Here is a 13,961-nt window from a genome sequence, read left to right on the forward strand (position 1 = left end):
TCTTGGGGAGACTAGAACCATTTGTACAAAAATTCTGTTTGTACAATTTTTTTATACAAAGAACTATTTTTTACGAAAATAATTTTTTATTTTCTGAGTTTTAAAAATTATTTTTTTTTAAATTGAACCAAATAGCTAGACCCTATATATATATTATTATTATTATCATGGTGGTCTTCAAGAGGGATGTTTTGTTTGTAATATACCTTGTTGGTAAAAATATTAATATTGAGTTTGCTTGATTTATCAATCTAAAAACACTACTCAAATGATTTATAAAATAATTATTTTCAGGTAGCTGCCTTTTTAGTTCTCAAAAAAGGTTAACCAAACAAATTTTTGTACAATTTTTTAAAATTTTTAATTGTAAAAAAAAAAAAAAATACCAGCTTTTTGAATTGAAAGCCCATATTTTTACTTTGTCTAGTCAATAATATAATGACCGGATAATAATGGATTTCTACTTTTGGGAAGCATTATCTTGGAATTAGAATTATTATTATTATGGCAAGATTGTTAAAGGTTAGTAATTAGTGGAGTTGAAGGTACAAAGGGTTGAAGTTAATAAGGCAACGGCCGGAAGCAATCCCTCCCACCACTTAGAGCAATTGGTGTTTTAAAATGTCCTTTTGTATAAAATATAAACTGTCACTTATGATGTGTAAATTTTTTTCGTTTTTAACTGTCTTTTAAGATACATTGTCACATCACTAATGTATAAAAGACATTTTTACACTACCGGATCAACATATTTCATTTCTCATCCCTCTTTCTCATTCCATTAAAGAATCAGCCATATATTAAGTAAGTTTGTAAAAATTATGTGGGATCCTGACATGACGTTGACTAGTTATTATTGGGAGATATATTTTTACACAAAAGATATAAAATACCCGTTGAAGCTCAAATTAAATAATTCAAAATTCTTGTGTAAATTCATTATGACACATCAAATTTACACAACGACTGGAGATGCTCTTAGGCTACGAAAGGATTCACAAATTAGTTTTGTGCATTGATGGACCTCACTAGGGACTGTGCCTAGTTGGCAGCTTGCTGACTGGGTGAAAATATATTTTTACTCCTTAAAAACAGACTTAGAATATAAACATAAGAAATTATACATGATATAAACAAAAATAAGAAGGTTTTATGTAATGAATTCAGACTTGGATCCCTTAAGTTACATATTCTATAAATTATCCTAAGTTAAATTCGCTGCTGATTGACACGTGACATTTAAAATCTATTTACAGCTGGTGTTAAACCACATCAACTAATTTAAAGAAAATATACACCGTTTTGAGATAAGGAATTAAAATTTACCAAATGTTAAAAACTGTACCGTTTTGAATTAAAGAATTTTTTCTAAACTCTAACAACGTTTATCTCCCCCATCTTTTCCAAAAAACACTCCTCCCAATCTCTTCTTTTGCTCATTCCTACGATTGGAGGAATATTTCGCGTCAAAAATGAATGTTCTTTGCCGTGGAATTAAGAATATATGATAGAGAACTTGAGGTTAAAAGAAAAAGATGAGAGAGAACGTGAAGTTAAAAGAAAACGGTAATTAATATTCATTTTTGGCGCGAAATATATATGAGAGAGAACGTGAATTTTCCTATATGATCGTGAATTAAGTATCTCTTAAATTCTCTCTTCCGCAACCATTTCATGAATTGGTTCTTCTTTTTCTTTTTTTATTTCTTATTTCTTACAAATAACTTTCACAATACTCTGGAACATTTGTACTCTCCATCTTTCCTTTGAGTCACGTGGCTTGACATGGATTGGTTATTTTTATCATCGGGAAATTTCTACTTTTTGCCGCTATTTGAGATTTTGATTTATACTGATTAATTGCTTTGGCAGCATTTCATTTCTTCTTATTATTATGTTATGTCGTTGCCCAAATATTTTGAAAAGCAATTTATTTACTATTATAATAATTACTCATTTATCGCAGTTAAAAGTTATTCAAAATGAACTGAAAGAGGGTCTACAATATACGTTTGTCACACAGAGTTCTTTTATATAGTTACTCAACTATGGCGGCCTGTATATAGTATTCTTTTAGTGAAAAAAAAAAATTAATATTAAATTTGTCATTGCTCTTGCATTCTATTTGTTAATTGCAATATTTATTTGGTTTCAAGTTTCCAAACACATTTGTCATTTTGTTCTTTTTGTGAACGCTGAGTTCTAGCAATTTTATTTATTTTTTTGAATGGATTGCATATAATTGGTGCATTCAATTTGAAATTGAAAAAAAATTATTTCAATCAAACATTAAACTATGTTCTTTTACTTACATATATATATATATATATATATATATATATATATATATATTTAATAAAATAAAATAAACACTCAACCAGCCGAACTTACTATCGCTGCCATTTATTGGTGGACTATTCAAAATATGGTTAAATAGTTTTCTTCTTCCTGGACTCAACTGGTGAATTTCAAAATTATGGAACTATTTGGCTTGGTTTTTTAAAATAGTTTTGGAGAAATACAGAAAGTCAATTATGTATCACAGTGGAGTATGACTTTTTATTTTTATTTTTTTTTTATTTTTATTTTTTTTCTTTTTTTGGTCCTAAAAAAAATATAGATTGTACATCCACTTTGCCCTTTGAAACTCAAATTCTAACCATCTACTTTGATAGTTTAATGAGTTGATAAAACTAAACCAAAACTAATCACCTACTTTGATAGTTTAATATGAGTTGATAAAACTAAACCAAAACGCACAAGATTTGCATAAATGCAGTAATGCCAACTCTTTATATTTGATAGACATTTAATTTATGCAGTAATGCCAACTCTTTATATTTAATAGACATTTTTAAACTTTCAAGTCAAAATTTTCTCTAATCTAAACATATGTCAGTATTATTGGAAGAAAAGAAAAGGTCAAATTAAGAGTATTTAGACAAAGAAATTAACCTAATATTATCGATTTAGCCATGAACAGATCACAAAAATATAAATAAATTTTACTCAAAACTTGTGTACATATTCATATTGAGGAATACAACAAAATGGAGCTTTTGTGACTAAGTTTTATTGACCAGATATATTTGGTCAGCAAAAGTAGTTTTTTAGTGACCAAATATTTTTTTGTCACCATTAGTGTATGTTTTTAGCAACTAACAACAAAATTTGTCGATAATCGTTTGGCGGGAAGTTGGCGCTCTTTCATGCTCCTTGGAGGGATCTAAACTTGGTAACTTTTTTGTACTAGCCACGAATGTTTTCGTCTCTTTGAAATTTTGCAATACGACAATATTCTTTCCTAAAAATATTATTTTAGACAGTGCTATTTTATTAGTAAAAAAACCCAAAAAGGAAAAAAGGTCCTGTGAGCGCATATGATTTCTTCCCCCAATCTCTAAGTTTTCTCAGTTTCCCCCGCTAGAGCAAATTGATCTCCTGATCAAATTCCAATATCTTATCCCTAATCCAAAACAAAAAAATTCATTATCCCACACATAGCGCGCCTCTTTTTTCTCAAAAACCCTAGATTTATCTTTGTTTTATGTGCTCTCCACTAACAAATATATCCACAGAATCTGACTATCAGGATTATCTCAAAGCGTTGTGCGTGTGTCTGCAAGAGATATTCCAACAGTATCTTACACTTCAACGTTGGCGTCCAAAGTGCTCTCCATCCTTTTCTCCAATTTCCAAAGCCGCGGCCTGCTATTTACTCCATTAACAATAGATTAAAGCCCTTAAATCTCGGTAAGTTTCAAATCTTGAATTATATTTCTTATTCACTTTGGAATTTGTTGTTTGTTCTTTTCAATTCTGATACTTTGTAAATAATTTAGTTTTGCAATTTAGGCTTTTGATTTGCTTTTGAAAAATCTCTCATCAATCATGAAAATACATTTATACATGTTATGATTATATGAGTTTAATGATCTGTTATGGATATGGGTACTGAGAAGATATCTCCTAACTTTTGCCTTGCAGCTCTGTCATCGGATTTGTAGCAGTGATTCTTCTTTAACGTTGTTTTTGTTATAGAAGAACAATATATACAAACAAGGTATGTCGTCTGTTATAGATTCTAGTGATATTCCAGTGATTTGTCTTTAACGTCATTGCTGTTATAGAAGTATGTCAGTATGTCGCCTGTTATAGATTCCAGTTATCTGGGTTTGGCCTTGGGCCTTGTTTGTATATATTGTTCTCCCTTCTCTCTCTCCATTAAAATAATTAATTACATGTTCTCTTTGATCTCCTACCTACATCTTGTCATTTGTTTTTAAGTTCTCTCTCATTTTTTTAAAAAATATTTATATATTTTTTTCTACTCCCATTTTGTCATCTCGCTCTCTCTCTTCCCCTTTAATGAAATTCTATTAGCTTATTATTATCAAGTGTATTTGTCTCTGAATTGAGGTCTTGGTCTTTCCCTTCCTTTGACTACTACCGGGCTGCTTTGGTTTCATTGGCTTTAAATCAATATTAACATTTTTAATTGAATAGTTTATATATTTAAGAATTGCTTTTTGCATATATGATTATTGTGATCACATCTGTGGTGATGCTGCATTTTTTTTGTACGAGACTCTAATGTAATTTTCTATTATGACATAACTTGTTTTTTATGCTCCTTATTAAAAGTCTGACTTTAAATTTTTTTTTACATACATAGTTATTTTTGGTTGGTTTTGTGGGTCTGGACCATTGATACGTTGGATCAGGTTGACAAGCTTGGGATTCTAGAGTTTACTAAGAGCAGCTAATAGAATTTTTTTTTTTTCCTAAATGGAGTAAGTTTTATGAATAATATCAATAATGTTCAAAGAAACTATGACTGCATACCCTAATGACAAAAGAACATACTCCTAAAGAGAGAAGAAGACAGTCAAGGACAGACCCCTTGACAAAAGAAAAGCATAGACAAAGATACTGACAAAGCTATAAATCTAACTTATCAAACTTCTCCAACCAAAGAAAGAAGAAAGCAGCAAAAACAAGAGATTTTGCAGCTTCTTACATTGAACATTTGGCCAGGAGAAAAAGACAACACTTGGACATACATCTAAGAACATTCTAAATGTAAAGCTCTGATAAACCAGTCCAAATATACCATAAGATCGAAGACACAGCAACCGTAATAAGAGACTACTAAAATACAGCAGCAGGGCTAAAAACAAACCCCTATGCTCTCAAGCCCCTTCATGAAAGGAAGAGCTTGCGCATCTAGCAGCTTCAAACATTGAACTTCTGATGAGGAGAGACAAACATCTTTGAACATATTCTGTAACTACAGAACTTACTGAATAAGTTTGAATTAACTTTAGAGAAGGCTTTTTAGATGCTTTCACAATCATCTAAAATAATTTTAAAACACATGAAAGAGCGAAAATAATTTTTGCAATGACAGATAAGCTCTAATTAAGGCTATAACAACCTTGTTGGAGGCTTTTCCCTATCCTAAAATGAGATTAAAAAAAGTTTTATGTAAATTAAACTTGTTTACTTCTATTAATTTTGGGTCTTTTGTATTAACATTTACCTATAAGAATCTCAATAAAAAAATGCTTTTCAACCTTCATTGTATTTTGAAAAGGGAATGTGTGGTTTTTCTGTGTCATCGTGTACTTGTATGCTTGAATCAGTTTCCTCTTGAGAGGAGCTTCTGTGATGGGTTTCTTCAGTCACTCTATTGAAATCTGGTTCTGATAAGTTGTTTTGCGAGACAAAACTGATTGTCTCTTTACTGTGGACTTCTTCTTCCTCATCAATTGGGCTTTTCTGAATATAATCGACATTGTGCTCCTTTAGGAATAACATGAATTCTTTAAAATTCTCTTCTGTTGGAAGATAATGTCCACTGTGAGGCTAGACTGCCTATTGAATTCAATAGTCGGATTAACATACAAAATAAAAGTGTCTTAAAAAGGATCCAAAGAAGCTATAAAAAGGAAAATAAATAAAAGGATGTGGCACAGTTTTGTACACTTAGAATTCCATCTTCGACTACTAATCTACCAGCACATAACATACCCCAACTGAATAGAAGCAGCAGGGATAAAAACACAAAATCCAAAATACACATACAGCCCACTCCAAAGTACACCCCCATGTTCTCAAGACCCTTCAAGAAAAGAAGAGCATGCACATCAGTAACTTCATACATTGAACTAATACACATACAGCCCACTCCAAAATACACCCCATATATATGCATCTATTAATCTTTTTATTAATAAGTTTTATTATTTTTATTTACTAAAAGTCTTGTAAAATTGCTAAAATAATCAAAACACTTATTAAACTCTCCATTAGTACCTAACTAATCAATTAATAATTAAGGACAATAAAAAAACAAATTAATTGACCTAAGTCACACACCTGTTATTTTATTGTCGCTAGTTGCTGAAAGCACCTCATTCCCTCTCATCCTGGTCTCAAATGGAAACTGGAATCTCCTCTTTCTTTCATTATATTTTCTTCTCTCTCAACAAAAAGTGAAATGATTAATGATTTTAATTTATTTTTACATATTGTGGGGTCCAACATAAGTGCATGAGTCTTTTTAAACTGTGACTTACTTAAATGGGTGAGAATTCTATGAAAATTCATTGAAAACATTTATATAATTAATTAAAAGTCTACATATATATAAAAAAATAACATTCCTAATTTTTTTAGTTTAATTCACGTTGTTGTTGATGATGTTTGCAAATGTAGATGGACAAGAGTTGGATCCAACTTCCTAGGATTGATCCGCACTATGCAAAAGGGATTAAAGATTTTATTGAGGTGGCTAAGGCCTATGTAGATGACAAGAATAGGACTAGGTGCCCATGTTCTAAATGCAAAAACATACCACATAGAACATTACCTGAGGTTAAAGGACACTTGTGTCAAAATGGGATGGACAAAATGTATACTCGCTGGGAATGGCATGGAGAGGGGTATGATATGGCTAATAATAATAGTTCAGAGGAAGAGGTTGAAGAAGAGGAAGATGGTGATGAGGTAAATGAGTTGTTGGAAGACATTTGCATGGGACCTTTTGTGCAAATAGAAATGACAGATGTTCAGCAAGGGTTGGATGATGCTTTGCCAAATTCTAACATGGGATATGATAGGTTTCAAGATTTATTACAGGATGCACAACGTGAGTTATATCCAGGATGTGAAAAATTTTCAAAATTATCGTTCGTTCTAAAGTTATACAATATGAAAGTAACTCAGAAACTGAGCAACAAATATTTCACTATGATGCTAAAGTTGCTTAATGAAGCAATGCCCAAAGGTGTTGAGCTTCCAAAGTCACATTATGAGGCAAAGAACATGTTGCGTGAATTAAGTTTTGGGTATGAAGTGATACATGCTTGCATAAATGATTGTATTTTATATTTGAAAGAATATGAAAATAATGAGTTATGCCCTCGGTGGGGTGAGTCTAGATACAAATCTTGTGAAGGCAAGGGTAAAAAAATACCACAAAAGATTCTTAGATACTTTCCTTTGAAGAGCAGGCTTCAGAGGTTGTTTATGTCAAGAAAAATATCTTCAGATATGAGGTGGCACAAAGAGAAACGTGTTAAGGAGACTAATATATTCAGACATCCCGCAGATTCTATGACTTGGGAGGAATTTGATATAAGACATCCTTGGTTTTCAGCGGAACCTCGTAATGTTAGACTTGGTCTAGCAAGTGACGGATTCAATCCATTTAGCAACATGAGTAATTCATATAGCATGTGGCCAGTAATGGTTTTTCCATACAACTTGCCACCTTGGAAATGCATGAAAGAACCATATTTGTTTATGTCATTACTTATTCCTGGACCGAGATCACCAGGGAAGGAAATTGATGTGTACTTGAGACCGTTGATCGATGAGTTAAAAGAGTTATGGGTGGATGGTGTAATGACTTATGATGCTTCTACTATGTGTACTTTTAGATTGCATGTGGCGTTATTATGGACAATAAATGATTTTTCAGCATATGGAGATTTGTCTGGTTGGGTCACAAAGGGGTACATGGCATGTCCTGTTTGTAACTTTGATGCATCTTCAATACGTTTGGAGCATGGGGAAAAAATTTGTTGGTTTTGCCATCGTCGTTGGCTGCCACTAGACCATAAATGGTGAAATTTATACAAACAGTTTGATGGTAACAAAGAAAGGAGGTCACCACCTAAAGAATTAACTGGTGATGAGTTGATTCAACAGTTGCTTCAAATTAGGTTCGCCGACTTGGGAAAAGGACCGACCAACAAAAAGAGGAAGCGTACCAAATCCGAGTTAAATTGGACTAAGAAAAGCATATTTTTTCAATTGTCATATTGGCAAGGCCTCAAACTGAGACATAATCTGGATGTTATGCACATAGAAAAAAATATATGTGATAATATATTAGGGATATTAATGAACATTGAAGGAAAGACAAAAGACACAATGAAATCTCGTTTGGATTTGCAATTAATGGGTATAAGAAAAGAGTTGCATCTTACTCCTAGTGGCAATAAGTTTCTTATGCCCCTGGCATGTTATACATTATCTACTGATAAGAAAAAGAACATATGTGAATGGTTGAAGGCAGTATAGTTGCCAGATGGGTATGGTTCCAATATATCTCGGTGTATTAATAAAAATAATCGTACTATATCAGGTTTGAAAAGTCATGATTGTCACGTACTTCTCCAGCGTCTTCTTCCGGTTGCTATTCGTGGACACATGTCCGATAATGTATGTAATGCATTGGTTGAACTTGGATTATTTTTTAAAGAGTTGTGTTGTAAGACGTTGAAACTAGAAGTCTTAGAGGCACTTGAAAAAAATATTGTATCCATACTTTGCAAGCTTGTGATGATCTTCCCACCTTCATTTTTTGATGTGATGGTTCATCTAGCTGTTCATTTACCCCGTGAGGCGATTATTGCTGGACCAACACAATATCGATGGATGTACCCCATTGAAAGGTGTGTCTTATTTGTTCGTTAATTCATATCTCCATAATTTTTATTCTTATGTTAATTCCTTTTATAATTTTGTCAATATGAAAACATATTCAGATTTCTACGAACTTTGAAACAATATGTTCGCAACAAAGCACGACCTGAAGGTTCAATTGTCGAAGCTTATGTTGATAGTGAGTGTGTTGCATTTTATTCATTGTACCTTCGAGGGGTGGAGACATGTTTCAATCGAGAGGAAAGGAATTTTGACAAAGGGCAAACCCAGAAGTCAACAAGTTTTTCTATATTCACGCAGAATGTTCGCCCCTTAGGGTATGGAAATTATGAAATAATGGATTCTGCAAATCTCGAAAAGGCGCACTTTTATGTGCTTAACAATTGTCCAGAAGTGGAGCCATTCTTAGGGTAAGTGAATTGGATATATTATGTTATTTAAATTCAATTATTATTATTTAAAACATTGACATTCTTATGTAGAAAACACATGGAAGAACTAAAGAGACAAGATCCTAACAACGTAGTTGTGAGGCATTCAAAACAATTTACTAAATGGTTTGAAGAACATGTAAGTTTTTCATAAAATTTATTGCATATTAATTGTATAATAATATTTTTTTATATCTATTCTCATATATGTTATGTAAACTATTTCATTTATGTATAGGTTAAAAGATTGCGACAAAGTATGTCGCCTGATGCTATTGATGATCTTTATTCTCTAGCTTGTGGGCTTGACTCGAGAGTGAAACGATATACAGGTTGTGTTGTGAATGGGACTAGGTTCCATACTAAAGAGAGGGAGAAGAACAGGAAAACACAAAATAATGGCGTGATGGTCAAAGGTGAAAATATTGATTTTTATGGTTGTTTAACAGACATCATTGAGGTGTCTTATGACACGGAAAGACGTGTAGTTCTATTCAGGTGTGATTGGTGCAATACAAGAAGTGGAATTCAAAAAGATAAATATTTCACTAGTGTCAATCTCTCCCGTCAAGCATATAAGGATGAGCCGTTCGTGTTAGCTCATCAAGCCAAACAGGTTTTATACCTCAAGGACAACAAATTAAGGGGTGAATGGGAAGTTGTGCAGCAGATTGATCCTAGGAACTTATACGATGTCCGAGAAAAAGATGATAAAACAAATGGGTCAAATGAAGGGGAAAGTAGTGAGGAGGTTGCATATCAAGATTTTGAGTCACTAGAAGTTAATGGTGTTGTTCGAGACATAGATTTTGACTCGGTGACATTAACTAATGATGATATGGTTTCAAATGAAATTGATTCCGATGCAGTTCATAATATCATAAATAATGCACATGGCAATGATGATGTAGAGAACGTTACCCTTGATTATGAAACTTCTGATGAAGAAGATGCATCCAATGATGATTCCTTGGATGAAGAAGATATTGTGTTTAGTGATGATGATACCGATATAGAATAGTTTGTTGTTTAAAAGTTAAAAATCTTACTTTACTAATATATTAAGAATTTTTATGTTAAGATGTGCTCATTTGTAGTTATGTGTTATTTTGAAATGCTTACATTCCAAATATGACTTGTTTTTTTAGCTTATAATCTGTTTGATTTCATTTTTAAATTGCATTAATAATATGTTTAGTTATATAGAATTGATATTTTCATAAATTTCCTTCATCAAAGTGTATTACTATTGCATTTAAAGGAAGTGATGTTCTTCAAGAGAGGTAGTTTAGTTCTACCATTTCTATATTGTTGTATTTTGTTCCAGTGTATACATGGCTCCTACTAGTCGTAAGAGAGTAATGGCTAACACTACTGATATCAACAATGATGAGTTACAGTCCATGCCGGATGATGGTCAATGTAAGTTAATAGAATAATTTATTATTGCAACTATAATATATTATTGTTTAGAGTATCAAAAATACTGAAGTGGATTTATTTGCAGGTTCTGCCACTTCCGTTAAAAGGCGTGGACCCTCAACAAACAAGGCATTGGAGGATGTGTTGGATAAAAATAAGAGGCAGCCATTAGAAGTTACATTTAAAGAAGGACATTTGCAGCCTGTAGGTAAGAACGCAAAACTTTGGAAGGCTGAAATTGGAGTAGAAACAAGACGTTTTCCACCTATTTACCCCCGATATGATAAGATACCACCTGAAAATAAGGATGCTGTGTATTATAGATTAAAGGGAATACTTTCATTCTTACAAAACTACTCTCATTCCAATCTCTTTTGCTAATTTCAATAGTTAGTAGTTAATTGACAATGTTTAATTTGATTTGTTTTCCAGGTAGTAACTTATGTTTCGCTAAATATATGTTTTTCCTTTACAAATTACCAAAGTCTAACTAATAGATAATACTTTTTCTTATCTATTTGGATAACTAAATTTATTGTTCTATTTCTTTTAGAAAAAATTTAGACCTAATGTTGGTGAACACCATCATAGACGGGCATTCGATCATCAGTTCAGCAAGTGCTTGAAGGCCCGTAGATACAAAATAAAGAATTACTATGATGGCTTTAAAAACGCTGAGCTTGCTCGGCGTAACCCATTTGAAGGTGTTCCCAACGAGCATTGGAATCTATTGTGCGACATATACAGTTCTGAGAAGTGTGTGGTAATGAAATAATATACTTACAACTTTGTAATTATGGATTGAGTTTGAATTACACACACAAATATGTTGATATACATGTTTTTTGATTAATTATCATGCAGAATCGCAGTGAGACAAACAAAAAGAATAGGGACAAGGTGAAGACTAAGAATTATGGTGGCTCGAAAACGTATGTTCAGTACCTGGATGAGATGGTAATGACAAAAGGCTATTCAAATCACATTTTAGTACTTTTTGAAAACTTCTTTATGCATTAATTTTTCAATTAGTTATACTTGTATAGTTAAAATATTCAACGCCCTTATATTTTGGTGTCTCCATTTAAAATAATATGTTTTTATACATTAACTAAATTGAAATGTGTGAAGTTATTCAAAACTGTTTTAGTTTCAACTTTAATGAGTTTTGTAGATGATTAATTTGATATAATAAGTTATATATGTATATGTTCTAAAATTCAACATATATATATATATATATATATATATATATATGTATTTGTATATACTGTGTATATGTATGTAATGTTTAGTATATGAAAATTATATGTATGTGGATACGAATATATTTGTAATTTAGTCTGAGTTCTCGCTAGCTTTTGTTCCTTATTCGGTTGATTGTTAAGCTTTTTATAGCTAGCCCAGTTTGTTCATTTTACTTGCTTATATATCACAGCTTAATAATGAAACTGGGGAAGATGGAAGTGTGATTGAATTCTATGCAAAATCGCACATCAAGGAAAATGGGGAATCTATTGATGAAGAGGCTGAGAAGAATTATGTAAGAATGTCTTCATTGTTAATGTTTTAGCTTTTATTTAAATTAAAGGATGGTGCACATTTAGGATGACAACTTCGCTTCTGAACATGCAGGCTAGAATGCTAGAAATGAAAAAAGTTGCAATTGAAATTGAAGAAGTAATAACCCACGAGAAAGAGGAAGAAATAATGCTTGAAGTGCTAGGGAATAAGTGTTCATTTTTAAATGGGCCTAATAAGGATATGCCAACTTTGTCAATCCGTGCTACCCAAAAAGATATGGATGCAGCTAATGCTAGGGCCGACAAAGCAGAAACGAATATGGACGAGATGAGACAAGAGGTGCAAGGGATGAGGGAAGACATGCAGCAACAAATTCAAGAGAAAGTGAAAGAGGCAATGCTTGCTTTTATTGCAAATATTGGGCAGCCTTCCCCTGCACCCCAAAATTAATCTACTTTAGAGTTTTAGAAGGACAACTTTTTAAAATTAATTAGGTCTAATATTTTAGGACTTTGAATACTTTCTTGCAGTTTCTTGTTTTTTAATAGTAAACCTATTATTTTTGGGATGATGCATCAATATTCCTTATGCCCTCTTTCTCTCAAATTGTTTGAAAACTCTCTTGTTTCACATTGGATATGGTTTTTGGAAGGATAATTTATGGTAAGTTAGCTAACTTAGAATCAATTTAATTTTTATAATTTTTTTTTTATCAATAGTTTTTACCAGGTATACAATTTATTTTGCAGGTAGTTCGTCTTGTTAAGAGAGTTGCTTCTTAATTTGTTGGAGTGTTCTATGGCAGTAAGTATTGCCTACCTTGTTTTTATTGGTACTAGGGGTTCACTTATAATGTAATCTATAGCATTTTCTTGTACGCAACATTATGGTAATTGAGTTGATATAATATTGTGAAAATACATAAGCCATAATTGCTTCATTAATGAGGGTTTTTATTTTTTATTTTTAAAATTATATTTCATGTTTAAAGTTCTCTTTAAGGGTGTACTGATATTTACACCTTCAATTGTTTCTTAGGAAAAAATTTGCTTTATTCTTTGGACTAGGAATTAATGCTGAAGTTGGTAAGTTTTAAATTTGTTGATTTTGATGAGATGTGATAATTTTTTATAAATACATACAGCAGTCTTGGAGAATATGATATTACGTATTGTAGTATTTGTTTTTTTGTATAAAAGTTGAGTAATATACCAACAAAGCTGAAGACATATTACTTTTATTATCGTGTATAAAGAAAATTAAATTTGAGCACGTTTCTCTTCTAGTCAGTTTATGCAATGCTACATTCTCGATCTATTCGTCCATTAAATTGCATATAATTAGAAAAAAAAAAAGTTTATATAATCTTACAAATTGTACACAATATTGTAATGACCTTTATCTTTTTGAATTGTAGAGCGATTAATTGGGATGACATGAAGAAAATGAAGTATTCATGACAACGACGAACTAAAGTGATGAGATTCCATACGAAGAACTTTGAGGTGCTGCCATAGAGGGAGAGTTAGGAGTTTGCTTTTATGTTTTAGTTTGGTCTTTAATTTGTATTAGACAATTGGAAATTTAGTTTATATTTTGACTCAGAATTGAACAAATGTAGAAATT

The 13,961-nt window shown here is 31.8% G+C and overlaps 3 protein-coding genes across 5 annotated transcripts; all 3 read left to right on the plus strand.

Moving 5' to 3' along the window:
• The first annotated feature begins 3,329 nt into the window (after positions 1–3,329).
• LOC132312838 (uncharacterized) lies at positions 3,330–11,019 on the plus strand. 3 transcript variants are annotated; one of them, XM_059811369.1, is made up of 7 exons: positions 3,330–3,753; positions 3,988–4,063; positions 8,657–8,966; positions 9,060–9,368; positions 9,441–9,528; positions 9,628–10,811; positions 10,897–11,019. In XM_059811369.1, the coding sequence occupies exons 3-6, from the start codon at positions 8,722–8,724 to the stop codon at positions 10,408–10,410; spliced, it is 1,425 nt and encodes a 474-aa protein (XP_059667352.1). In that variant the 5' UTR covers positions 3,330–3,753; positions 3,988–4,063; positions 8,657–8,721; the 3' UTR covers positions 10,411–10,811; positions 10,897–11,019. The 3 variants fall into 3 exon arrangements, with proteins under 3 accessions (XP_059667352.1, XP_059667354.1, XP_059667353.1); XM_059811371.1 differs by having other exon boundaries at positions 8,897–8,966; XM_059811370.1 differs by lacking the exons at positions 3,330–3,753; positions 3,988–4,063 and having other exon boundaries at positions 6,701–8,966.
• Positions 6,721–8,136, plus strand: LOC132314575 (uncharacterized). The gene has a single exon (XM_059813420.1). It carries the CDS (start codon positions 6,721–6,723, stop codon positions 8,134–8,136), a length of 1,416 nt encoding a protein of 471 aa, XP_059669403.1.
• On the plus strand, positions 10,724–13,959 carry LOC132314576 (uncharacterized). The gene is made up of 8 exons (XM_059813421.1): positions 10,724–10,811; positions 10,897–11,015; positions 11,365–11,574; positions 11,676–11,768; positions 12,250–12,354; positions 12,447–13,139; positions 13,374–13,420; positions 13,753–13,959. Exons 1-6 carry the CDS (start codon positions 10,724–10,726, stop codon positions 12,783–12,785), a joined length of 954 nt encoding a protein of 317 aa, XP_059669404.1. The 3' UTR covers positions 12,786–13,139; positions 13,374–13,420; positions 13,753–13,959.
• Positions 13,960–13,961: the final 2 nt, after the last annotated feature.

This window comes from Cornus florida, unplaced genomic scaffold (assembly GCF_030987335.1).
Source record: "Cornus florida cultivar Cherokee Brave unplaced genomic scaffold, ASM3098733v1 CherokeeBrave_3.0.0_Hap2_Chr06, whole genome shotgun sequence".
In the NCBI taxonomy this organism is placed as follows: Eukaryota; Viridiplantae; Streptophyta; class Magnoliopsida; order Cornales; family Cornaceae; genus Cornus; species Cornus florida.

Bases quoted from the DNA above. Each gene is read 5' to 3' on its own strand.
- LOC132314575 (XM_059813420.1), top strand. From the start codon at position 6,721: ATGGACAAGAGTTGGATCCAACTTCCTAGGATTGATCCGCACTATGCA.
- LOC132312838 (XM_059811369.1), top strand. From the start codon at position 8,722: ATGTCCGATAATGTATGTAATGCATTGGTTGAACTTGGATTATTTTTT. The intron at 9,369-9,440 runs GTAAGTGAATTG...ATTCTTATGTAG, and splicing joins GAAGTGGAGCCATTCTTAGG to AAAACACATGGAAGAACTAA. The intron at 9,529-9,627 runs GTAAGTTTTTCA...ATTTATGTATAG, and splicing joins CTAAATGGTTTGAAGAACAT to GTTAAAAGATTGCGACAAAG.
- LOC132314576 (XM_059813421.1), top strand. From the start codon at position 10,724: ATGGCTCCTACTAGTCGTAAGAGAGTAATGGCTAACACTACTGATATC. The intron at 11,016-11,364 runs GTAGGTAAGAAC...TATTTCTTTTAG, and splicing joins AAGAAGGACATTTGCAGCCT to AAAAAATTTAGACCTAATGT. The intron at 11,575-11,675 runs GTAATGAAATAA...ATTATCATGCAG, and splicing joins ACAGTTCTGAGAAGTGTGTG to AATCGCAGTGAGACAAACAA.